The sequence below is a fragment of the Apteryx mantelli genome, chromosome 7, assembly GCF_036417845.1.
Source record: "Apteryx mantelli isolate bAptMan1 chromosome 7, bAptMan1.hap1, whole genome shotgun sequence".
In the NCBI taxonomy this organism is placed as follows: domain Eukaryota; kingdom Metazoa; phylum Chordata; class Aves; order Apterygiformes; family Apterygidae; genus Apteryx; species Apteryx mantelli.
This window is the reverse complement of record NC_089984.1, coordinates 2,719,770-2,745,464: the sequence shown is the minus strand read 5'-3', so window position 1 is coordinate 2,745,464 and position 25,695 is coordinate 2,719,770. Positions and strand designations below refer to the sequence as shown.

General features: G+C 53.5%; 1 protein-coding gene across 1 annotated transcript; it reads left to right on the top strand.

Moving 5' to 3' along the window:
• The first annotated feature begins 868 nt into the window (after window positions 1-868).
• Window positions 869-24,336, top strand: ADAM8 (ADAM metallopeptidase domain 8). The gene is made up of 25 exons (XM_067299631.1): window positions 869-923; window positions 3,821-3,930; window positions 8,652-8,728; window positions 9,195-9,273; window positions 10,081-10,157; window positions 12,966-13,152; window positions 13,676-13,741; window positions 13,839-13,907; window positions 14,679-14,848; window positions 14,971-15,052; window positions 15,856-16,004; window positions 16,251-16,428; window positions 18,059-18,148; window positions 19,241-19,436; window positions 19,772-19,871; window positions 20,023-20,206; window positions 20,334-20,411; window positions 20,735-20,819; window positions 20,999-21,113; window positions 21,230-21,407; window positions 21,529-21,585; window positions 22,345-22,413; window positions 22,800-22,850; window positions 23,092-23,208; window positions 23,379-24,336. The coding sequence occupies exons 1-25, from the start codon at window positions 869-871 to the stop codon at window positions 23,427-23,429; spliced, it is 2,670 nt and encodes an 889-aa protein (XP_067155732.1). The 3' UTR covers window positions 23,430-24,336.
• The last annotated feature ends 1,359 nt before the right edge of the window (window positions 24,337-25,695 follow it).

Genomic DNA, 25,695 nt, shown 5'->3' with positions numbered 1-25,695 from the left:
CTCTGTTGTGGTTATTGAACTTGCCCCCTCTGTGTCCTGAGCACTGGCTGTGCAGCACAACCCCGTGGGTGTCCCTTGGGCTCTGTCTTTCTCCCCTGGAGCCCCAGAAGATAGCCGCCAGCCCCCCTTGCTGCCTTTCTCCCATCCTCCAGCGCCCTGCCCTGCTGCAGCCCCAGCCGGCACCCACCATTTGGACCCAGCCCCTCCATCACCTCGTGGGCAGGGAGGGTCCCCCCAGTGGTCCCCCCAGCTCTGCCCCACATGGTGCCCCCAGCCCCTCCATTGTCTTGGGGCCAGGGAGGATCCCTGATGCCTCACTGATACTCCCCAATGCCCCCTGGTCCCCCCAGGTCCCCTTACAGCTCAGCTCCATGTTGTGCCCTTGGCTTCTCTGTCACCTCAGGGCCAGGAAGGACCCCCGCAGTGACCAGTGGACACCTCCACGCACAACCCCAGACCCCCCGCAGCCCCTCCATCACCTCGGGCTCCCCCAGTGCACCACGGGCAATTGCAATGCTCCACAAACACCTCCTCAGTGCCCCACGGTCACACACCCCCCCGTGCTGGCCGTCACCCCCAGTGCCCCACGGACATAGACCCCACGGACGCCCCCCACCAGTGCCCTAGTGCCCCCCCCCGCTGCGCTGGCGGCCGCACAGCGCCCCCGCCGCCGGGGAGGGGCGGCCCCAGCCCCCACCAGCCCCCCAGCCCCGGGGGGCGGCCCGCCCCGCCGCGGCCCGCCCCGTCCCGTCCCGTCCCGTCCCGTCTCGCGGCGGGCGGTGAGTCACGGCGGGCGGGGGCTGCCGGCGGCCGGGCACGGCGGGGCACGGCCGGGCGCAGTGGGCACCGCCGGCCGCGCCGCCGAGACATGGCCCCGGCCCTCGCCCTCCCGCTGCTGCTGCTGCTGCTGCTGCTCCGTCACGGTGAGTGCGGGCGCCGGGGCCGGGGGTCGGGCCGGGACCCTCGAGTGGCTCCCGCGGCGCGGGGCTCGGCGCTGCCGCGCAAAGGCACCGGCGGGGCCGCCGCGGTCCCTCCCGCTCCCCGGGCTCGGCGCAGCCGGGCGGCTCCGCCGGAGACCTGCGGGCAGCCGCGCCGGGCGCGTCAGCTTCCCCCCCCCCCCCCCGCACTGCTTACGAACAGCCGCGAAAGCACCGCGAGCCGGGCTCTGAGAAACGATTTATTTTCTCCCAGAAACGCCTCGGGCTTAAAAATGATATTTTTTTTATTCGGGTGCGAACTTTTGGGCTCGAGGCAAAGAAGCTGTCCGGTGACACCCGAGCTGCTGGGGCTGCCTGCCCTGCTCAGCCCGCCCTCCGACGGCTGCCACCGGGGCTCTACCGGGACTTTCCAAGGGCCGGCCAGGTGGAGCTCGAGCTAAACCTCGTGGTACTACCTCCAGGGCATCACAGCCTGGTTTTGTGCATCAAAACCCTACTTTCAAAAGGAGAATAAGGCTGTACGCCACCGCCTGCCGAGGATGCTTTCCCGACGAGCATAATGTCCGGGGATTCAAGGGACTGTGGTGCAATTTTTTCCGTAAGAATTATTTGGAAGGGGGGGGGGGTGCATGCAGGCACTTGTTTGCACAGGTTAGATGCACAGGGCTTAGTATCAGTGATGTTCTGGAGCGTGGAGAGGCAGGAGCGGGATTGCTGACTGGAGGAGGTGTGGGCTGTTCGGGGCAGTTGCTGCTCGGAAAGGTTTCAGCTGCTTTGTCTGTGAGATTGAACTTGGTGTCAGGCTCATAGGGTAATTACACTCTCATCATTGTCATCCTCTTCCTGACATCAGCTGAGGGCGAAAATGGGCTTTGAGATGCTTCCCCCAGCTGTCCAAGCACCAGGTTTGTCTCCTACAGCTGGAGAAAGCTCCATCAGCTGACTCTGCTTGCAGTGGTCCCCACTGCAGAGGGACGAGTGCTCCCCATTGTGGAGGGTCGGGCACGGTGCTTTCAGTGATCTCTACCCTCTGATCTGCCGTGCCCTGTTTCCAGCCTGTCTTGGCTCCAGTTGTCCAGCAAGAATCAGACCTGCACAGGTCTGATCACAGCCGGGCAATGCTAGACTTCAACCCCATAGCCCAAGCAGCAGCAGTAAGGAGTAAGAGCCGTTTTCATGGGTGCTCTTCAGAGCAAGACCATATTCATCTGCCCAACCAGTTTTTGGGGTGATCCTTGTAGCCGTGCTGGGGCAGCCAGGCAGTGCAGTCATGGTTCAGCTCTGGAGCACAGCGAGCAGATGGGGCTTGCGGGATTATGTAATTGCACCTAGATCAGCCTTCAGCGAGAGAGGGAAATTTGTCATCCCCAGTCTGTGCCATGCTGGCAGGGGGACCGTGACTCAGCCCGCCGAGGGGGTGGTGACAAGGCTTTTGGCTCCCGCTCAGGCACCGTGGGCGAGGGCCGCCAGGCACCCACAGATGGAGCGGTCTGCTCCGGCGTGATCCCTGCATGCTACCTCACCGTTGCCAGGGGGGCTTTGCCAGTTGCCTCTCACCAGCTGATGTGGGTGCTGTTGGCCACAGATGGGTGCCTGGAGATGGCTGCTATGTGAGGTCCCAGTTTGGGGGTCCTGGGAAGGCTTGCTGTGGGTCTGAATGGTTTGTCACCTTGAGGAGGGAGAAGTTTCTGATTTCTGAGACTGAAAGAGTGGATTAGAAAACTGGTTGTTCACAAAGCCTGGGAGTGATGAACTGTACCTAGCAGAGGTGTAATATGGATCCACAGCCCTTGCCCTTGGCTGAGACTGCAGTCCCAGAGCTGCTAGAGAAGATTGAAGCTGGGACAGCCTGGTCTTGCCTTATCCACCTCTGGACCGCACATTCCCCTGCCTTCCCTTGCATCCACAGTATGAGCAGAGCCAGAAAGCCGATCCAGCTGCAGACAAACCCCCCTGGGAAAAAAGGAGCTGTTTTTCAGCTGGATCAGCTCCCTGCACTGGCTCATGCAATCTCGTTAACACCAGTGTTGGTACAAGCTTGGGGGGAGACCAGACAAGAGATTAGACCCTAGCAACCCTGATTTAGACCAACAAAAGCTACTAAGGAGATGTACTGTTGAGGATTTCTGTTTTTTCTGCTGCATGAACAATGTGGGGGGAGGAGGGGGCTGATCCAGCTGGAACACAAGTCGTTCTGCAAAACACAGCCCAGAGAGTTGCCAGACCCCAAATCACACACCATGACGTCGAGACTGGGAGCTTAAAACCTCCATGTTTATTAATGCATCAGAGTCTTTGTACATTTTTCAGCCTTTAAGGAGTCTGCTTTCCTGCTTTTTTCTGCAGCCCCAGAAGCTAGACATGAAAAAATAAATCTGAGGTTGTCCTGTAACTACCCAGGACTGGATGATAGCCAGAGATTTGGGGTAGGGTCCTAGGAGTGGGTGCTGCTGAGCACCCCGTGGGTGCTGGTGCCAGGCAGCAGTGCTGAGGACTGGCAGGGGGCATCTGCAGTGGTGCCTTTGCTGGGACCAGCACAGCGTGTTCTGCTAGAAGGCACACTGCAGATCATCGCACAACCCTTCGCTTCTTCCTAAGGTTTTCTCCTCTGTTCAATGTGCATTTCCTTTTGCTGGACTTGCTGTGGCCCCACATATATCAGGCACAAGGTTTCCCTGGAGCCGGTCAGTGGGTTGTGTTCCCAGCGGTTATTTCAGGCTGTTTGCTGAAGCATACCCACAGAACCTGACCTGCTTTTTCTGCTCTCTGCTGTGCATTCATTTTGGCCACCTTGGAGATGCCTTTGTCCCCAGTTGTCACAGTTATTTCTATGCATCCCAGCTCTGAGCATGACTGAAACTATCGCCCTTTGAATTTTCCAGGTGTCTCTGCCAGCCTAGAGGAGAAGCTGGCCCATGTGGAGAAGTATGAGACGGTGATGCCTCGCAGGGTGCCAGCAGCTCGGGGGAAGAGGGACCTCTCTGCACAATCCGTGAGTAGTGTTGCCTCTCAAATGCCAGGTACTCAGCTGCCTGCCTGACTGGAGAGGGGAGCCAGCACCCCATTATTTTAAGCCTCTGTTAAGGCTGATGGTTTGAGCCAACCCAGCTGGCTTTTTGCCCCGGTCCCATCCTGAAAAGCTATGCCAGGGAGCTAAACAGGCAGGAAACTAAGCCCAATCAGAAAGGAAAGAATTTTCTGCTGGTTCAGCTCTGTGGACTGGTTCATGGTAGAGGCAGCGCTGGTGTGAGGGATGGGGGAAACTGTGGCTTAACCACTGGGACCTGCAGCCTGAACCACACACATCCAAGCAGACCGTCTCCACACAGCTGCCCTTGCTGCCTTGCAGAGCGTCCAGCTGATGCTTAAATCAGCAATGACCTGAGCGAAGCACCTTGGCCCACTGCTGGAAACCTCCTTCTCTGCAGCTGCTGACGAGGTGTCCTTGGCATACAAGCGGCAGAGAGCGAGGCTCAGAGCTGGACCTCCTTTAGCCTGGATGAATGACATGGTGCAAATTTTCTGCATTGCCCCCATCCCAAACGATAGAGATCTCAAAGCGTCAGATCAGATTTCCTGGATTGTTTTGGGTCAAAATAGGAACTGCTGATAGCCGGATGAAATCTCAGAGTGGGGAGCAGCCTATTTCATGCTTTCTTTGGAGACATTTGGCAGTGTTGCTGCCTCCTGCAGTCTTGCGCTGATCTTGTGATGTCTGCTCTTTTCTTAAGTATTGGTTTGTGGAGTCTCATTGAGATATAGGCATTTCTCATTTTGTGTTTTCTTAAGTTTGTTTTTCATCCTTTGGGGCAGGGAAACATGAATCAGAAAGTTCCAGAAACCCACATGAAAGAACCACAGTGCCTTTTTTTTTTTTTTTTGGAAATGTTGTAATTTGGGGGAGGGGATGGGGTTTGACTCAGGAGTTTTGAGCACTTGGAGTTGGCCTTCCTGGGATTGTGGTCTTGACCTCAAGGATGCTTTCCTCATTGCCTTAAAAGAAGTGAAATTCAGCTAAACACATGGATTCATTTTTTAAGACTTAAAAGCATTAACTTTAGCACCTGGTGAGATTGGGAGGTTGAGGACATTTATTTCCTAGTAAACTCTTAGTACAGCACGTTCGTTTGGGATTCAATAGATTCAAAAACACTCCCTGAAAGCATCTGTTTTCTCTGCTCTAGAAACCTAAACTTGTCCACGAGATAAACATTCTCCCGGCTATTTAGAGACACCATCTGGTGCCAAGCGTGTTGAATGTCTCTCTCTCTGCACTGATCCCACGGAAAAGAGAGCTCATCGAACTGCACGTCCCTCTGCTTTCCACGGGCACGGTGCTCTGTGGCATATAGATGGGCACGTGGCAGCGTGGGAGGGGACGTGCTGTCTTGAGCTGCATGTCCCTGGGGTTGCTGTCTGTGGTGTCTGCCTGGTCTCACCTGGATCCAACCTGGGAATGCCTTGGGCCTCCCAAACCTGATGTGTTAAGGGTAGAAAGTCTCCTGCCATTCAAACCATTTCCTCCTTCTTCCTCCAAAGTGGAGTTTGCTTTCTTAGTAATGTTGGCTGGGGACATGGTTCTCAACAGGGTTTGTCCATCAACAAGCCCCTCTCTGAAATGGAGATGGCTGACTGGAAGGGCATTTGCTGTTCCAGCTCCTCCTATGGCTTGGTGTTAGGTGCCTCTGGTCACCTGGTGGGAAAGGCATGGACCGAGAGCTTGTTTCTGGTGCAGAAGAGGTCAGAGCAGTCAGGAAATGTGGGGTCTGGGCAGCGGGTGAGGTTTTAAGTAGGCTGCCACTCTTCAGACTTTGCTTAAATGAAAATGTTCAGTCCTGCAACAGTGACACATTCATGCAGGGTTAGAAATGAGATATTTGAGTGAAACCTGGTTCTTGCAGCAAAGTATCGCCTGAGATACCAGCCTTCAGCAAGGGCATGGTTGTGCCCTCCCACCTTGAGTCATCAGCCTTGCTTAGCAGGGGCATGGCAGGGTGTGATAAGGGTGTGCGGGAAACCTAGGCTCTCCATGTAAAGGGACCTGAAAACAGAGCAAGAGAAGGACCTTCAAAAAATACTAGGTTGAAACAGTTTGTTAAAAAGTGTTACTCAAGGAAGCTGAGTAAAGGTGGCTTCTCAGATTTTGTAGTTAAACACTTCAGTCTATGGAAGAAGCACCTAGCTTTTCCTCATGCTCTAGCTTTTCAAAGAGATGTTTTTAAATGACAAGTTTTTTTCCAGCCATAGGACCCCAGTGTCACAAGCTGCTGACTTCTCCCTGAGTGCACCTGCGCTCACACATCACTGCTGATTTTCCTCATCATGTCCCAAAGCCAGCTGAGGCAAAAAGAAAAAATCCTTTGCCTGGATGGAGGCAGCAAAGCTCTTGCCAGCCCCAGCTCAGTGCTTTGCAGGAATCACTGGGACTTAGCAGAACAAGTGGAGCAGCAGCACAGGGCAGCAGGGAGCTGTGGGGTCCCTTTTGTTCCCCAGTTGGAGCCTGGGTGTCGGACAGGGTCATGCTTGCGTGCAGCCTTCCCGGGGAAAGGGGATGGGGCAAGGAGACTCTTTGGCCTGGTGAGTGTATCGGGGTCAGAGGAGCTGAGTTGGTTCCTCCTCACTGAGGTGGACATGTGTGGCTGGAGCTGGAGCAGGAGATGGCAGTGGTCCAACGACCCACTTTCCTTCTCTCTTCTTTAGTGACGCAGCTCTGCTGATAACCAGCATGAGGCAGAACCAACCTGGTGTGGTGAGCCCCCATCTCTACTGTCCTAGGGAGACCTGTGGTCTCTTCCCACCAGGGGAAGAAATACCCTTTGCTGGGCTGGGACAGAGAAATCATGTCCCAGTCCTCTGCAAATTCTTTGGGTCTCCTCTTAATCAGACTAGCTAGAATAAAACCCTTGTCTCCCTGTTTGCTGTGGCCACAGCTCTGTCTTTGCTTGCTCAGCACTGTCATGGGGTTATTGAGGCTTTGGCAGAGGCAGAACTGAGTCGCCTGCGCTTTCAAAGCCTTCCCATCTGGAATGCTTACAAAGCCCTCACTAATCAGGAAGGAGGTGCTTCAAGGAAGCTTTATCAGGGTGTTTTTTATTTTTTTTTAAAACTTGCACTGCGGTTCTTTCCAAGAGACAGTTGCTCTTCTCCCCTCTGACCCGCAACCCCCTTCCAAGTGCTTTTCAGCAATTTCTTAGGGCCTTTTCTGGCTCTGGCACTGCCAACAATAACAAAGAATCATTTTGTTGGCGGACACTAGAAGGGAAGGCCACGTCACACGTGAGACACTGTTCATAAGAGAAAAATGTGTCAGGGACCCACAACAGCTCCTCGCAGCAGCACAACACGCTTGTGCAGCCGGCTGTGCAACGGACGTGCTTGTCTGCAGCCTGGAGTGCCTTACCTCCAAGAAAACCTGTTGTGGCTCACTCAGCATGCAGAGAGGATGTTTTGTGGCCAGGAGCCTATCGCTCCAAGCATCGCTTCAAATTGGAAACACAAACGGGTGGAATTTAGGGCAACTGACTCACAGGAAAATCCTTTTCTCTGACCTAGCTGGCTCTGACTGCAGTGCTGAGACAGCAGGACTTTCCACTTAACCCCAGCTCCCGTCTGGTTGTAGATTACCTCCGGGCAGTGCTGAGCCTTCATATGCTAATAGATACCATCATCCTCCTTGGGGAGAGGCTGAACACCTCACCCAGGAGGAATGCCAGCCCTGTGGGAGCTGTTGTTTTGCCTTTTGCCTGGTCCCTCACCTTAGGATCCTGTAAGAGCTGAGGAAATGCCCTCAGGTGCAGTGTCCCAGGTGGTAGGTGAGGAGGTCCCGCATGGTGCCAAGGACACAGCCTGACATGGAGCATCACACAAGGGATCATAGTCTTTCCCAGTGGCCCCGCTGAGATGGTATGGCTGGAGATCTCTAGCCCAACATCCAGGGATGGGGATCACAAGAGAGCACAGACAGGACTTGAGGAAACACTTCTTTCTCCGGAGAGGGAGCAACTCTAGGACAGGTCACCAGGGAGGTTGGGAGGTCTCTGTCCTGGGGATTTCAGGGCTCGGCTGGGCCTAGCCCTGGCCACCCTGACCCAGTGCTGGTGGCAGGAGATTGGACTAGAGACTCCTTGAGGTCCCTTCCACCAACACTCTGGTGATGCTGTGAGGTATCCGATACAAAATAATATTAAGTCCACTCTCAATAGAGAGATCATGATGTTAGATCAGTCAGAGATAAGGAAGTCTCTGCCGAGAAAAGCATTTGTGCACCGGAGAGCTTTGTGGTTTTGCCTGTGAGTAAGTGCTGAACACAGTCCCAAAAAAGGAGCTCTTGTGACTGATGAGTATGAAATTTCAGCTTCTTGTGTGCCTGTCTGTGGCCATGTGTCAGGCATGGGAAATAAGCCTTTGCTGACTCTCTGTTTCATTGCTGGCGTGACTCGTTCTTTGTCTCAGGATGCGTTGGGGGTTTGCATTATTGCAGATGTACTTTCTTCCTTTCCTTCTGATTTCCTGTGTCTTTGCTGGATGCCTTTGGGGTGAGTGTGTACGTTGCCTCTGGGCAGTGACAAGAGGGGCTCCCCATCCCACAGTGATCTTCCTGATCAGGTGTGTGCAGACCCCATGTGCTTTTTGGGCTGTATCTGGGCAAAAAGGCCTTTTGCAACTTGTGCTCCTGGTAATGGTGAGTTTGTGCTGTTGTTTTGTTTCATGCAGACCATCTATCCAGACCATGTCCTCTACAGCATCCGTGCCGAAGGCAAGGACTATGTTCTGCATCTGGAGAAGAATAAGTGAGTACCAGTGGGCAGGGAGGGCTGGGGTGACTGGGAGACTCACTTTACACTAGTTTTCAAATGTAACTTCTCTGAGATCTGGTGTCACAGCATCAGGGCCTGGAGAGGGAATCCTTGAATGAGGGTGGATAGGCTCTGTTGGCTGGCACTGACCCTCTGGATTTCGGGGTTGCTGCATCTAAACCGCAGAGATCCCTTTGGCCCAGATCCTTGCTAGAAAAATACCTCATTTTTCCTTTCTTGAAAAACATACCCTGTGAAGTCCTGGGCCCGTTGTATCCAAATACAATGTCCAGGAGCACCTCAGCTTCCAAGCCCAGGGCTCACCGTGCCAAAGGTGAGGCAGGCAGGATTTGGCCTGCGAGGTCCGTAATGCTGCTGAGCCCACCTGTGATATGTACGTCCTTCCCATCCTCTATCCAAAAAAGTTGTCACTGCTAACACCCCTTTCTCATTCTTGCAGGGAGTTGCTTGGACAGCATTACACCGAGACGCATTACTCGGCCAATGGCACGGAGATCATAGAGAAGCCAGATGTTCAGGTATGGGTCTTGTATTGCAGCAGGCTCCTGGAAGAGTGGGTTTTAGGGTGAGGGAGGCCCTGCTGATAGTGTGGGACCTGCAGGACAAGGTTGCAAAGTGCGAGGTGTTGCTGGCACATAATGTGGCATGGTTCTGCCCTCTCTCCTTGTCAGCATGTGCTTCCGCCTCAGCTCTTCCCTAGATCCACAGGCACTGATGGCAGGGAAGAACCTCATGAGCCAGACTGCTGAGCTTGATAGGCATTTTGTCCTCCACCCTGTGCCAAGAAGATGGCCAACAGTTTTACCAGCCCCAGCTCACACACTGACACAGCTAGTGACACCTATTTCTCACAGGGTTTGACTGTGACTAGAGCAGACCACTTTTTGCCAAAGAAATGGTAGCAGAAAAATCAGCAATGATGTAGGTTTGGCTCGGAAAGCAGTGTCACAGCCCCTGGGGGGAAGGCTTTTATTGATAGGAGATGTTACTCTGGTTGGGTCTCATGGGCTTCAAGTGTGTGTTTTAGCTTTCACAGGCCTTCACGCTGAATCGTGATGGCCCTGGGGACCTGAGGAGCTCCTGTAGGGTCCACTGAGTCTGTGGCAGAAATGGTCTCCTTGCCTTTTGCTTTGGCAACAGTGTTCCCAGACCCAGCAGCAATCTCCCTCTTTCTACTTCAGTTGCACAGGAGTTTGCCAAGAGGGGGGATTTTTACTGATGGGATGGTCACTGCCCTGCATCCTTCAGGATCTCTCTCTTTGGCTCTTCTCTCTGTTTCCAGCATGGTGTAAATTGCCTTTACACGTCCATTTTCTCTGTTGCAGGATCATTGCTTTTATCAAGGCCACGTTCAGGGGTATGCCATTTCAGCAGCAAGCATCAGCACCTGCAAAGGACTCAGGTAGGACTTTTGATTTACCCAGGGCACTGGATGGGGCAAGGGCAAGCAGGCAAAGTGAATCAGCTCTGGCAGCTTGTCCAGGCGGACAGTACTAAACCAGTACTCAGAAGGGCATTGCAATGGTTTGTTTTTTCTGCGCGTTGCAGTGCTGCTCTTGAACGAGTCAACACTGTGTAAGGGTGAGTTGGTGTGACAAAGCTCTGCTCTTGAATGAGTCAACGGTGTGTAATGGTGAGTCGCTGTGACAAAGCCCCACTTCTCTGGTCTGTCCTGATGGAGAAGAGAATTCAGCTTTCACCAGAGGGGGGGGAAAAAAAGATCCATTTCCTCTGGGTGATGGGAATGCTGAATATATGACCTCAGTGGCTTAGAGCCCAGAAGGAAAACACACACTGCATTTTAAAGCTAAGCCTGTCGGTTTTGGGGAGCTGAGTCATGACACTGGGGTAGATGAAACTGGAAACTGGAGCACAACAGGAGGTCATGGCGAGGTGTATCTTCCCTGGGTGGTGAGATAGCTTGTCCTATCTCACCTGGTGAGAGAGCTGCCAGGGCCGAGGATGGGACTGGAGCTATTCTTTCTCCCTGGGGCAGATCAGAGCAGACTTGCCCAGGGTGCTGCAATCTGCAGCACAAAGTGTGTGCTCACAATCACAAACCTACTTGCAGGCAGTCAGGTGGTGACCTCCCAAGCTTAGCTCCTAGAGTTGATGGCCCAGCACCTATATAAAGGAAAAGGAAGGCAGAAGGTGCGTAAGGCCAGCTGTGTCTCACCATCAACCCCCATCTAGGGAGCTCTGGGTGGGGTGCATGGGGGCCATGCAGGCTGAAAATGTGGTCACCTAGGGGAAATCGCTGGTCCATTCATTGGCAACAACTTCAGCTGATGGAGATCTGAGGCTGGAGAAGAGCTGTGGAGAGGAGAGCTGAGTGTAGAGGCCCCAAAGGGAAAAGAAGAGAGTCCTCACATTGAGGAGCTCGCAGTCTGCATGGATGTAGGGCATGCAAAACGAGTGTTCATGCACATACAGAAGTGGGTCAGCCACTTGTGCTGTGCTCTGGGCATAGGAAGAGGAGGAGTTGAGCTGCACTGTGGGAGCAATCTTGTCTCTGGAAGAGTTGGTGAGGAACTATGGAAGATGAGCCAAAGGGTCTGGCCAGTTCTTGGCCTTCTCATTTCCTGTAGGCCTAAGGAAAACTCATTTGGCACAGACATCTCCTTGGCCATGTCCCCAGGCAGCCTGCTGTGGGATGGCTCCCCAGACTATGGCAGGAGCTTGTCTCTTGCTTGTCAGCCCTGCTTCTTTCACTGCCTGCCCTGGACTCTGGGGGGTTATGGACATATACTGCAGGCAGCACTGCTGCTCATTCCTTGAAAGCCACCTTGGGTCTCCCTTTGTTTAGCGGCAGAGAGCATCCTTGCAGAGTAACCCCAGCCACCAAGTCCATGCAAGGTTACTCAGTTTGTCATGGAAGGTTTGTACTCTGCTATTTTCTTTCTTTTAAGATTAGCTGACAGCTAAAAACTGCAAGATCATGTCTAATAACCAGAAAAGAGGCAAGTCTCTCTTGCAGGAGAGATGGCAGAAGGGCAGGTAGTGCCTGAAGTAGGGGAGGTGCTTAGTAGCAATGATGTCCTGCAAACACCAGTTGTCAGGCTGGAGCTTTGTGGCAGCTATTTTCTCATTTTGAAAGTGTGGGTTGTAGTCTCTGCAGGGACCCTGGCTCAGCACAACATGTACACACATGGCACATGTGATATGCATGTGTTGTAGGAGGATAAGATGTGTAAGGGCAGGACAGGAGACATGTACAGTGAGGCCAGGTGATATGCACAGAGGACATGGGATGGGTAGACATGCAGATATAATGCAGATTCAGAAAGACACAGTAAGTCATGCCTGTGTATTTTCACTATAAAGTAGCTAACATGTCTTGACTTTACAGAGTGAAACTACAATATATTAGACTTGTGATGGCTGATATTACAGATTTAAGACCTTCAAGTTTGCAATACCTTATAGAAAGCATCTTGAAGGTCAGAGCTGATCAGCAGCCATGGCAAATACCATGTTAAACCTGACCTAGCAGGATCAGGCACTTCTCCTTGCTGAACCTCAGCAGGTTTCTGCTGCCCAAAGTACTGGCCCTTGCTACCATCCACAGATGCTGAGCCATGGATCACTCCCATGACAGCCTGGCAGCTCAGCTGGTTTCCCACCCCCTAATTGTCCATTTGTCCAGCCTGTACTTCCACAGTCTCCAAAAGTGAATTCTTTGAACATGTTTCCTATTGCTCCTCATCTCCTGGCAAGTCCAAGGATGGCTCCATTCTGCAGCATCTCCTTGCTGTGCCCTTGGGTGCCCAGCAAGGTTGCAGGGAAACAAGCCTGAGGTATCCAGTCCCTGGCTTTACCTTGAGCTCCTGCACATGGTACCTCTGTACAGCTGCATGGGGCTTAAAGGACCACCCCAAGGGCTTCCTAGGGTTTTCTACTGAGTGTAACTAGGTTTAATGCACATAGCCAGAAGGACCTGACTGTCATGGCCCATGTGTGGCCTGTACCTCATCCAAACTGCCATCCTGCCTACAGGAACTGTGAGTGGGTAGCGAAAGCGATGGGTGGTTTCCTAGCTGGGATTTGGCAGCAACATTTTGTATATCAGAGGTACTCCCAGGGGTACGTGCAGCCTCCAGACATGTCCTGTCGGTCTGTGCTCAGAGCAGCATCATGTGAGGTGTTTCTCTCTTCGAGGATGTGTATGTAACACCTACCTGACCTGATGTCTGCCCTCATTTTTTGGCAGTGGATTTTTCCGGGTAAATGAGACTGCCTATGTGCTGGAGCCCCTGGGTGAGGACGAGGCCGGATGGCATGCAGTGTACAGAGCAGCTCACCTGCGGATGAAGCGCGGCACATGCCAAGAGTCTGGTGCCACCCTGGAATATGACCACGAACCAAAAATTGCTGCAGCCATGAAGCTCCATCACTGGGTTAGGAACTACATTGCTCCTCTTTGCTGTAGTTGAGTTTGCAAGAATCAAGATCCCAGCACCTGCCTGTGAAAGGCTGGGAGAGGAATTGGACCATACTGCATCTCTTGATGATGCTCCCCTCTTCCCACCGAAATGTTGTCAATTGGGTGCCCAAACACAGGGTCCTACCAGGCTCACTAGCCTTGCTTCTGGTGTGAACAAGTCCTCAGATCCTGTACCATCAACGGGAACAGCTTTCTACCCCATGAACCTTCTGCTGCCCTGTGCATCCCATGCAGATGCTCCCCATATACTGCTGACACCTGCAGAACCTCTCTAGTGCCTGCAGCAGTAGCAGGCTGGAGGTCTCCTTTGTATGTTGGAAGGTGTCTGAGAGACCCAGCAAAATAACATTGGGAAACAGAGCTAGGAGAGCTACTAACCCTGAATAAGACAAGAAGATGCCCCAGGATCTAACAAATCCCATGGGATGGTCAGCTGCAGAGCTCCTCCTTGCATTCATTTTTCTCTTTCTTTTCAGAAATCAGCTCCATTACACAAAGGGCCTCGGTATGTGGAGCTGGTCTTGGTTGTGGACAACGAGGAGGTAAGGGAGGGTGAACTGGTTCTTGTGTTTTCATTCTCTTCCACTGTGGCAGGAAGGTGGAAGGCAACCTGGAAATCTCTCCATTTCTTTCCTGTAGTTCAGGAAGTACAAGGACTTGCGCATGGTGCAGAATCGCATGAAGGAAATCGTGAACCACGTTGACAAGGTGAGTTCAGGGACCCTGATCTGCCCTCCTTGTATGCGCACAGACCCCACATTGTCAGCATGGTTCCCATATCCTCCAGGGGAAGGCTTCCCACTGTGGAAGTGAAAAATGTAGTCTATGAGTATGGCAGTGGAGAGAAGAGGAGAGAACAGAGCAGGTTAAAGGACAGAGCTGGAGCAAATTTCAAGCCCATTGGGTGGGCTACCAGATAATGACCAAATCCACTGGCCAACGAGGTGTGCAAAGCAGATATTAAAAGGGACTCAGCTCTCCGATGGGTTCTCAAGGGCAAGCAAAGACTGCCTCTGAGCTGTTAGTCATCTTCATAAGGGAACAGGGACAAAATTATTCTTGTAACTTCTGGGCAGCAGGCCCCCCATCAACCTGTGAGCTGGCGTGGGTGCCAGCACAGGTGAAGTCTCTGGAAGTGGGTGAATGAGCTTTCTGCTCTCATTGCTTTAGCCTCGCTGTCACATAGGCAGTGTGGGAACAGCCCCTGCAGTCACTGTGGCAGCCCAGGAAGAACAGCACCAACTGCCTCAGGTGGCCATTGCCAGCTGGAGAGGGCAGTCCTGGGTAAACCCTGTCTACTTGGTCACCAATGCTCCTGTTTTTTTGTGGCAGGGTCTGTGGTAGCTCTGGGGTGTCAGTCTGATATTGCACGACTAGGTGATCTTGGGCTTGAATCACAGCTCCCTGGGGCAGATGGGACCTTTCCTCTGCTGTGCAGCTTAAATCCAAGTGCTCTCTCTGGGGCATCTCCCATCTCAGCTTTATCAGCCTCTTCACCTGCGTGTGGCCTTGATCGGCTTGGAGGTGTGGAACAACAAGAACAAAATCACTGTGAGTCCCAACCCAGAAGTGACTCTGGATAACTTCCTCCATTGGCGTGAGACAGAACTGCTGAAGAAGAAGAAGCATGACAATGCCCAGCTGATCACGTAAGGGGATCAGACAGGACTTGGTCCACCCTGATGGTCCCTGGGCACCTGAGCACCTTTTCTTCCTTCCGCCCCTGTTAGCATGTGGGCCATGTGTTCATGGGCATGTCTGCTTCCCACAGGGGCATAGACTTCCATGGAACAACCGTAGGCCTTGCAAAGAAGCTTGCGATGTGCACCAGGGACTCAGGTGGTGTCAATCAGGTAGGTCCCACTGCTTGGACATGCTCCATGACGGCAGCAGTGGTCCCATGATCAGGCAGGGGCAAATGTATGGGCTGAGGTGCTGGACTCTGCCCAACCAAACTACACTCCCTACTTTTTTTCCCCCCCCCCCTTTTTTTTTCCAGAGCAAGTCTCACCTCCACTTGTCTCCAGCTTTCTTCATCCACAGTCGTAGGGCTGGCTAAAAAGATGTAAATCTTGCCCCTGGCATCTCTGATCCTTGAGAGACTGACTCTGAAAGATGTGTCATGGCCTTGGGGAAAGGGTGGCTGTGGAGACAGAACTGGGCACCTGCACTGTGCAGGCCTCTGCTATACCTGAGCAATAAGGGGAGCCTCCCAGAGCTACTCCATAGACACGGGACTCTTTCCACTGCCTTTCAGATGGTTGGGACATGATTTGCAATCGCTCTTCAGTCATCCTGACTGTGCTCCTCAGCCTCTCCATCCCTCCCCAGGGATGGCATCCTTTGCTAGGACATGAGCCGTTGGCTGTGGGACCCATGGCTGTCCAGAATGACCACAAAAGCTTCATTTCAGGGTAGCCATTATATATATACGTATATGTTGGCTTACACCCCTGAGAGGCCAGCCTGGAGGTCTTCAGAGACTGTGGGACCAGGCCCAGCTTTCATCTTCATTTATGCTGGCATGGTAGTGTTAGGGAATGAATTGCAGACAGAAGCAAATCCTGGCACTGAACTGTTGAAAACCAACAATGGGCCTCGCAGAGATGCTGTGGAAAGGAGGCGTTTGAACCTCATTCCACTTCTTGTTCCGCAGGACCACAGTGAGAATCCTATTGGTGCTGCATCCACCATGGCTCACGAGATGGGACACAACCTGGGAATGTCTCATGATGAAGACTTTGCTAACTGCCACTGTCCTGTCCCCAAAACTGATGGAGGATGTGTTATGGCAGCGAGTGTTGGGTGAGTGAAGGAGAAATGGAACTATCCCTGGGTAGTGAATGTCTCTAGATATCTCCCTGTACTGTCCCAGTGAGACCTGGGGTGAAGCTCTTGAGACGGTTGGGGCTAGGTCAACGTTCACCACTTCAATAATGAACCTTTGAAGCTACACTTGAATCTGGAGAGGGTTGCTCTCTGGGATGGTGGCTGTAAAGGCTCTACGGCTGTTATCTCTGGTTGTGACCACTTGTTTTTCTTCCCCCTAAGCTTGGTTTACCCCAAGCTCTTCAGCAGCTGCAGTGAACACGACATGTGGCAGTTCCTTGGAGACCCCAGGACCAGCTGCTTGCTGAATGTCCCCAAGGCTGATGAGCTGTATGGGGGGCCTGTGTGTGGGAACCAGTTCGTAGAGCGAGGAGAGCAGTGTGACTGCGGCACACCAGAGGTACAGTCATCCTTACTGAGAGGTCGGAAACAAAGGAGGGCAGCGGGGACCTGAACCCTAAACTTTATCATTAGGACTCAGTGAGGCTTACGCAAGTGTTCCCTGGACATTGGGCACTGCAAGTCCTGATGAGTAGTGCTTCCTTATGTTCCTGCCGAAAGACACCTTGTGGAAGATATTTGGTAACTTTGACATGTGCTGGCTGCGTGTAGCTGTCTGTGATGTTAGTGGGGGAGTTCCTAGGAAGGATATCCCTGGGAAGACATCCCCAGCATATCCTCTGACAAAAGATGATCCCAGGAAGGGGTCATCATGGCATGGCATTCTTTCAAAAGCCATGCTCAGCTTTTCCTCACCACTAGAAGCACCAAATCTCAGGCTTATCATTGCATTGTGATAGGAAGATTCGAGACAAACTGCCATGTGATTTCCCTGGGATAAATCCCTCAGTAACAGCTCTGCTCTGGGGGTCTGAATGAGGGAAGCTGTTTCTCTCCCGATGCAGCTAGGCACAGAATACCTCATGTTTTTTTTCCTTCGTGGAGATTTCCAAAAGGTGTTTCCAAAGACCAGGGGCCTACGTGGGGCCTGTTTACCCCCCAAAACCTACATCTTCTGAAAATCTTTTGTAATCCTTTGGTTTATTGTTGGTAAAGGGGTTAAAGAGGCTGCAGGAATAGTTTACACCTGGAGTCTGGCATGGCCATGTTTGCTTTTGAAAGTGTACCTTAGAAAGAAGCAAAATGGAGAGCACTTTTTCCTCCATCGCCCAAATGTGTCTCAGAGGAAGAGCTACGATTTGCATGTCTTCATTTCCCAAATCAAAAGGTGACATAAACATAAACACATAATATTCCCATCTCTGACATGGTGCAAGGTCCCTTAGAGAGTCAGTGATGTATCACTGCTGCATTTTGAACTGGGAAGATGCTGTGTCTTTGCCCCATGGTTCAGTCAGGAGCCACTTCATGCCCATGGCTTCTACACTGCCATCTGTATCTGGTGATGTTGCGGCTGGGTCCCCTTGAAAAAGGAAGAAGGAAAGGATCTTTTGGGAGATCTACAAGATGGTTTCAATCACTCCCTCTTTCAGGAGACTCTTCCTGTTCTCCCTGCAGCATGGATTCATGGCAATGGGGTTCACTCTTGGGAGCTTGCAGCTAAAGCAAGACCAATACTTGTTGGTCTTCTGGCTACAGAAGGCCTGGTCCTTGGGCCCATGAACTCAAACCACATGCAGTTCCTCTTCCTGCAGCAGCTTTATAGACTGCCTGGCTCTGTTGTCTCAAAACCAGGTCCTTTTTGGTCTCATCTCAAGAACAGGTCTGTTTTAATGAGACTTACTTGGAAACAGGCTCTTGGGTGGTTCCCTTACCAAAACTGAACAACCATTAGATCTTGCTTCTGTAGTCATGGCTGAGTCCTCCAAGGACTTGTTCGTATCTGAGACTGAAGGGCCATTGAACCCAGAGTGGATGCCTGACTGTGAGCAGCCCCAGTCTCATTGCCCAGTAGTGCAAAATTTAAGCTGTTTGCTGCCTATGTGAGCAGCCCATGGGAGGGTGGGAGAGTTGCAATGTGCTCAGACAGCGCTAACGGTTGCTGGTCCCTGTCCCTTCCTGCCTTGCAGGAGTGCTCCGATCGCTGCTGCAATGCCACCACTTGCCAGCTGAGAGAGGGAGCTGAGTGTGCCCGTGGAGCATGCTGCCAGGACTGCAAGGTACCTCCAGCTTCCATTGTGGGAAAAGGGATGAGCTGGCAAGGAAAAGGGAGATGACAGGTGCATGATCCTGCCTTGGGGGGCTCCCTGATAGAGGCAACATGTATGCAAAGCCTGATGGAGAGCCTGAAGGACCTTGTGAGCCCTGGAGAGCCACAGGAGACCATGCTGCTCTCTAGCTGATGTGTCACCTGCAAAATCATCTCTTTCCCTGTACTCCTAACCCCTTCATGATCCACTGCAGAGATGCTATTTTGTGATCTGATCAGACAGAGATGCAAGAGGGAAAACATGGTAGTTAGTTAGAACATCACAGAAGTGCTGGTGAGAAGGGACCAACCATTGTCAACACCAGATCAGTGGGGCTGTGGCTTTCTCCAGCTGATGCTTGAAAACATCCAAGAATGGAGATTCTCCTCCCTGCCCCCAGCAGCCTGTTCAAGGCCAAAAGCACCAAGCAGTTTGGAGGGAAAGTCAGGTTTCCCATCTGATGCTTTTGCTACACTGGCAGTCACCATCCTGGGTGAGAATTGCTGTGCGGCAGATGAGGCAGCTTCTGTTTCTGGCATCCTTGAGTCCAGATACCTCAGCTCTGTTTGGTCTGGAGCAAGGTGAAATAAGTTGGAAAATGGGGAAGGGTTTAGAAAATATATGGACAGATCACTTATGGTCAGGGAAAGCTACGTGATTGTTCTGTTTCATTTGTCCGAGAGAAAGTTAAGTGATATCTGCATTGGTTTCTAAGCACAGATGTGGGAAATGCTTTGATCTGAGCAGACAAGGCTGTAAGAAGAGCCAGGGCAAGTCCAGGCTATAAGTAAAACACAGGGTGTTTTGAGCAGTGACGTACCTAACAAAGAGGACAGCTTGTCTGAGGCCTGGTGGCATCTGTGCAGTAGCTCAGTCAATAGCAAATGTCTTTGTGCTAGGGCTTTCACCTGGTTTTGCCACAAGCTGCCATGCCTGAGTCACCCTCTCTGGGGGTGCAGGGGGATGGTTTGCACTTCAGGCAGACCCAGGTGCAGGCTGAATCAGGCTGAAATGTTGTGCAGAGGGAGTCGAGGTGGTGCTGACATCCTGGTTTTTGTGCAGGTGAAGGCTGCCGGCGCACTGTGCCGGGCCAGCAAGAATGACTGTGACCTGCCTGAGCACTGCACTGGCCTCAGCCCTGAGTGCCCGGAGGACGTCTTCCAGGAGAACGGCATCCCGTGCCAGAATGGGAATGGTTACTGCTACAATGGGGCATGCCCCTCACATAGCGAGCAGTGCCGCGCGCTCTGGGGAGCAGGTAACGCACCCTGCTGCTGCCTGCCCTCATCGCCCCATGCATGGGGAGAAAGGGCAGTCGTGCCCAGAGCTGGTTTCTTGACTGCAGGCCAATCCCATGGCTGGCTGGCTCATGCATCACTAACAGAGATGTTAGGGCTGCTCTCTGCCCACTTTGGGAAGGTGGCCCAGCAGCACCTGGGAGAGCAGCTGTGGGGTCAGGCAGATCTTGAGATCAGGGGTGGACGGTGTCTGCTGCTCTCATGTTGATGCTGAGCCATGTGGTTTGCGCCAGCTGTTGCTGGCTTGACACAGGCTCTGGCTCTGCATGATCCTTTTGCTTTGTGTGTCCCGCAGCTGCCCAGGTGGCTCCTGACATCTGCTTTAAGCACAACAGTGAGCAAAACCTGTACCTCCACTGCCTCACCGAGTCAGGGAAGAGGCCCTGCAGCCCTAAGTAAGCAATTGAGTGGTTTGTGTCTGGTGATAGCCTTGGGGGACTGGAACAAAGTCCCGAGCCCTTGGCCCCTCTCTTGTGCTCTGGATGAGAGCCTGGGCTGGCGGTTGGTGCTCCCTGCATTCACAGCTGCCTCTGCCTCTTCTTGCAGGGATGTAAAGTGCGGTACCCTGCTGTGTCTGAGTGAGAACACCAGCCCTGTCATCGGCGGCGGCTCATACTCCCTCTCGTTTGGCCGCTTCAAATGCAAAGCAGCCATCACAGATAATGATGCCAGCGGGATGGTGGCCAATCTCAGGCTGGTTCCCACAGGCACCAAGTGCGGGGAGGAAATGGTGAGCGTGCAGACTGCCCTGCTGGGGTGGCTGGGAAACCCCCTGGCTGGATGTGGCACCCGATGGTGGGGGCTCTGTCCCCTGGAGGTGGTTTGCTCTGCTCTTAGAGCCTCCTGCCTTCTTCCAGGTCTGCTATGCCGGGCGCTGCCAGAATGTCCTGGTCTACGGCAACAAGAACTGCTCTGCAAAATGCAACAACCATGGGGTATGCTCAGCCCTTTAAAATACTCCTGTATTGCTCCTGCTTGTGGGTGTCCAGCCACCCTTCCCCAGCTGAATGTAGTGCGAGGGCAGGAGACACCCTGCTGAATTTGGGGCTGATGCAGGTCCCTTGTGCTTGGTGGTGGGAGTGTGTGTAGGTCTGGGCTGTGTCATTTCATGGGTCATGCCTCCCTGCTCCCTGCAGCCACAGCTCGCAGTGGTCATTGTCTTCAAAAGGCGGCATAAAGCTTGGGTGGTGGCCCCAGCTCCTACAGCACACAGGAGTGGTTTGCACATGTGCTCTGACTTTGCCCTCTCTGATTTCAGGTTTGCAATCACAAGCGGGAGTGTCACTGTGAACCAGGGTGGGCAGCGCCATACTGTGAGCAGAAGATTTCAGAGATCACCACAGGTACGGCACCCCATGTGCGTAGCTGGCAGGGAATGCACATGCCAGGGCTGGGAGGCGGACGAGAGCTTGGGGGTGGAGGTCAGCCCGTTGCCATAGGTGCCCACAGGCATTTCTCTGTCCCAGTGCTGTGCATGCTCGGCATGGAGGTGCCCATTCTCACGTCTGCTGTGTCTCTGCAGGGGGCAGCAGCCTAGTTGTGGCAGCCATGCTGGCTGTGTTGGCACTCTCTGGCATTCTGCTTGGCGGAGGCTTTGTGCTCATCAGAGGCGGTGGGAAGAGATACTTCCAGAAAGGGTAAGTCTCCGGGTGCCTTGCTGAGGCAGATAGGTGGCTTTCACCATGGGGGCTTTGCAGGTCGTGTCTGAGGCTGAGCAAAGCTGCTGATCCTCTGTTGGTCCTTTGCATTGCAGGCGAATCTCCACCAGTCCTGCCCGTGGCCTCACCAACCCACTGTTCCAGGAGGGTGGCAGGAAGCGGCTCATGCAGAGCGAGCTGTCACGGCATGACATCGGCAGCCCCAGCCTGCTCACCACTACCTTGGACCTGCAGGGTGCCCGCTCTGTGAGGCCCAGCCGCCCAGCTCCAGAGGTAGGAGAGTAGAGCGGACCTGGCTGGCCGTGCTGCAAGCAGCCTGTGGCAAGTGATGAGGGCACCTTCATGGTGCCTTAGGGAATGCAATGTCTCATCCTTGTTTTTGCTGACTCTGTAGCCTCCTGTGCCAGCCACTCAGATGATGTCTCCAGCCTCTCCAGGCCAGCCTTCGCAGGTAACCATCCATCCATCCCTGCATGGTACCCGGTGCATCCAAAAGTCACTCTTAGCCAGGCTTGAACCAGCCAAGCTCTGGTGAAGGCTGGTGCTTGGCTCATCTCTGCCTCTAAGACTTGTTTCTTCAGGTGGGAGGCAGTCTGTCCTTCATGCAGACAAGGTTCTGCTCACAGACCCCCTGGCCTCCCCATGGCCAGACCCAAAAAGTCCACCTCTCTCCCATCTCCTCATGGGTCAGGCCCTGACCAGTTTGGCAGCCTCCATGGGCCCTTGCCAGGGTCTCCATGTCCCTCTTGTACAGCTTGGGACATGGTTTGCCATGTACCCACTGTTGCCTGGCCCTTCCTGCCCTGAGCCAGGGGTTGGGCTGCCCCAGGGCAGTACTGGCCACTTTTTGCTGGACATCGGAGGTTTTCTGCTGCCTGACATACTGAGCTCTCCAGCCCATGGCTCTGCCATTTGCTGTCAGCACCTTTCCTTGTTTTGTAACACCCCCCAGACTTGGTGGGGTACATCTGTGTGATTTCCCAGATTGCTGATGAAGGTGCTGAATGGCATTGGCTTGGCATGTGACATAGCAGCACAGGCCCCTGGCTAAAACCACCACTGAAATCAGTCTGCCAAGCTTGTTCCTGGGAGTTGTCAGTGCCAGGACTGTGGTGACCATTGACAAAGGCTCTCCAAGCACTTCTGTGGCTACTGGCCTCACTCTGTCCTTCAGTCAAGGCAGCAGCTCTTTGATTCTCCTTTGCTCTAGGGTGTCGCAATGCTCTGTTTACCACCTCTGCCCCCGGCCTCTGCAAAGCCTCTGCTGGCTCCTAGAGAGGTAAGTGCAAATGTGAGATTTTGGGAAGTGCAAGGACATGAAACCCCCACCCCCACCCCCCTCCACTGGCCAAAGCCAAGGCTGTGGCAGGGTCATCACAGCTCTGTCCAGCAAGAAACCAACCATCTACCTAATCCCCTGCACCTACTTGGGTCCCTGGGGGCCATATCTGCTTTGGAGGTGGAACCCGAATTCCAGCTCGGGACATTTCTGTCCCCTGTGCAGCGCGTTCTTGCTGATGGGGCTGCCTTGAGGAGCCGTGTGGGCAGTGTCATCTTGCGCTCCTCCCTGGGATGGTCCCTCTACCTCAAAGCCTGGCTTGGTTTCCTGTCCCTGATCTGCGTCACTCAAACAAGGGAATCGCATTGTTTCTTTCCTTCTACTAGGTGAAGCCAAATCCACCCAGCAAGCCTCTCCCGGCACTGAAGAGCAAGGAGGTAGGGCGCAGCTCCCATCGTGCTGGGTTTGGTGCCAGGGAGGGGATTGGGGATGGTGCCTGGGAAGCAGGGCAGCTCCGGGGGCAGCTGGGCTGTTGGGTTACTGCCTCAGGGAGTCAGGCCAAGGACAGATCATGGCCAGGGCAGTGTTGCAGGGCTGGGGAGAGGGACAAGAAGGGGATCCACCTTGGGAAGGAGCCTGTGTCACCGTGTCTTGCCCTGCCATTTGTTCATTTGCCAGCTCGCCTGGCCCCGCTGCACCACAGGAGAAGCACCATTGCCGCCAGCTCCTCCTGTCCCTCCTGCCAAGCCTGTAGCCCTGTTGTCCCAGCCACGTCCAGACCCTGCCATGCCCCAGGTGAGTTGCACCATGGCCCCTCCTGTGGCCCCTGAGCACACTGGGCATAGATGACTCAGCCATCACCTTGAGTCACTCCTGTCCCCACCTCACTGGCTGTGAAAATGAGGGGATCCTGCGAAGTCCAGGGCTCCCTCATTCCCCTGCTGACCCCTCCATTTGTGTTTCAGAGAGGTGTCACCCCAAAGGTGGCCCTGAAGCCACCCACGGCCCGGAGGTGACCCAGGTTGCATCCGCCACAGCAATGGAGGAGTTGCTGGCTCCAGCGCTTTGGGTGGGACAGCGAGAGCATCTGCATCTTGCTTCGATGGTACTTGAATTGCTTGCTGGACCCTCCCTTGAGGCTGTCAGTGTTTACAGATGTTTGAGTTGTGCCTTAACAGACTTTTAGCTTTACGGTTTGACCAGAAAGAGTCATGAGCTGGAGGCTCACAATCATAGGGAGAGACCAGGAACATGGACAGTGCCAAGACCACTCTCCCCTCCAGGAAAATCCCAAACAAGACCTGTTTTTTTCTTTTTTCTTACTGCCCTTCTCCATGAAGATCCTCCTGATCTGGCTCTGATTCTTAGTTGTTACGGGATTGTTATGGGGTTGCCTGTACCCTGGGTGCTGCTGCTTCTCTCACGCTGGCTCTGCACCCAGTGTAGTGGCTCATGCCTGGCCCAAATGGCTCTTTGGGCCCTGGTCTGGGGCTCTCAAGAGCTCCTGCTCCTCGTGGCCCTTCCCTGCTGGGGCCACAGCGAGGAGCTCCCAGCTTTGCCATGCAAAGCCTGGCCAGGCTCAGAGCCCTCCACAGCAGGGACAGCGCCTGCTCTGAGGACAGTGCTTGTGGGCCACCTCCTGCATTAGTGCAGCACTGCAACTGGGGCCAGCTGCACAATGGTGTCTTGCCAGGGCCTTGGCAGGTCCAAGCCAGGTTTGGATTCACTGTGGTCAGCCCCCAGTGGGTTTTTTTCAGCTCTGAAATTACCATTTGACTAACTCTTCTCCCAAAAGGGGATTTCCTGGGAGTGTTTTCACCACAGCCATTAATTTATGACCCTTCCTATGACCATTTTGAGCCATTTGTTGTGAAACTGGTCCTCCCCCTTTTGATATCATTCAGGTTGAAGGCTTTTATACAAATAAAGACTGAAAGTAACTGTGTCCTGGGGTGTTTTTCTTAGCGGCGGGAGTAGCACGGGCAACGATTTGTAGTCCTTGGGCAGTCCCCATGTTTGTCTCCTCCTCTTCCCTGCTGGTTTGCAGGGAGAAAACACAGTGAAAACCTGAAGTTCCTTGCTACTAAAACAGGCTCTGGACCCTCTCTTTTGTCTGAGAATGGCCACTGCAATTCCCAGCAAAGAGAAGAAAAACCTGACTCCAAAGCCCCAGTTAGAGCAGAAAGGAGCCCAACTAATGTCAGTGCTGGGACTAAGACATTAAGTGCCTCAGCAACTTGAGGCATAGAAGAGGGATGACCTGTGAGTGGATCCTTTTGCATTTCTGTTGAGAACCAGTCACCCTTGACCAGCTCCCACACAGAGTTACTGATACACAAGTTTACACTTAAGCCTGGCTCCCTTTTAGCCTGCTCCAGACAAGTGACAGTGCTCATGCCTCTCAATGGCCCACAGGCACTTGGGCTGGAGCCCACAGTCCCCGCACACCTTGTCCCAAGGGCATGCAGGGGTGCTGCGAGGCTGCTCTTCCCTCCACCTGCCCATGGCCCTGCTCAGCACCCTGTCAGGCCAGCAGGCAGCCCTGCCTTCATACGCACACCCAGAATCTCCGGTTGCTGCCAGCTGCCAGCACTGTTCACCCCATCAATTCGCAATGGCAGAGGGCCCTACCAGACCCCCTCAAAGGCTTTTGACCTGAGTCAGGGCACTCTTGGAGCCCCACAGCAAAGGCACCCAGTCCAAGGGAAGGCAGGCATCCAAGTGAGGGTCTTTTCTACTGTGACAACCAGTCCCTGCTATAGGCACCGTAAAGGTGGTTAAGGCACAGCACGCAGCTCTGCTCCCTGCATCTAACTCCCCTTGGCAAACCAAGCTCACATTCTCTCCCTCCCCGCAAGATTAGGACACCAGACCACACCAAGAGCCTTCAGTCACAGTTGGGCAACTCAGTTCTGTCCTGCCTGCACACAGCAGTTGTGCCTGCTTACAAAACACTCCCATGCTGCATCACTGCAAGTCAAGCACTGCTGGGCTGGCTGCATGTGAAGATTGAGCAGCTCAGGCTGGGGACCAAAGGGCCAGCACAGCTCAGCTTCCAGCAAGAGCTTTGGGGGACTGGGCACAAACCAAACAAGGATGAGCTGTAAATGCCACCCAGTTTACCATGCTGCAGTTTTCCCTGAGCCTGGGAAGGTCCAGGACATTTATGTGGCTGCAAGGTTGTCAGCTGTTGCCACTGAAGGCACAGAGCTAGATGCAGTGTTACTGCATGTTAAGAGGCACAGCTATACCCCTCTCCCCCCCAGGGAGACACTGGCCCTA

Coding starts and splice junctions, on each gene's coding strand:
- ADAM8 (XM_067299631.1), top strand. CDS start 869: ATGGCCCCGGCCCTCGCCCTCCCGCTGCTGCTGCTGCTGCTGCTGCTC. Junction 13,153..13,675: donor CCATGAAGCTCCATCACTGG/GTTAGGAACTAC, acceptor CTTTCTTTTCAG/AAATCAGCTCCATTACACAA. Junction 15,053..15,855: donor ACTCAGGTGGTGTCAATCAG/GTAGGTCCCACT, acceptor CTTGTTCCGCAG/GACCACAGTGAGAATCCTAT.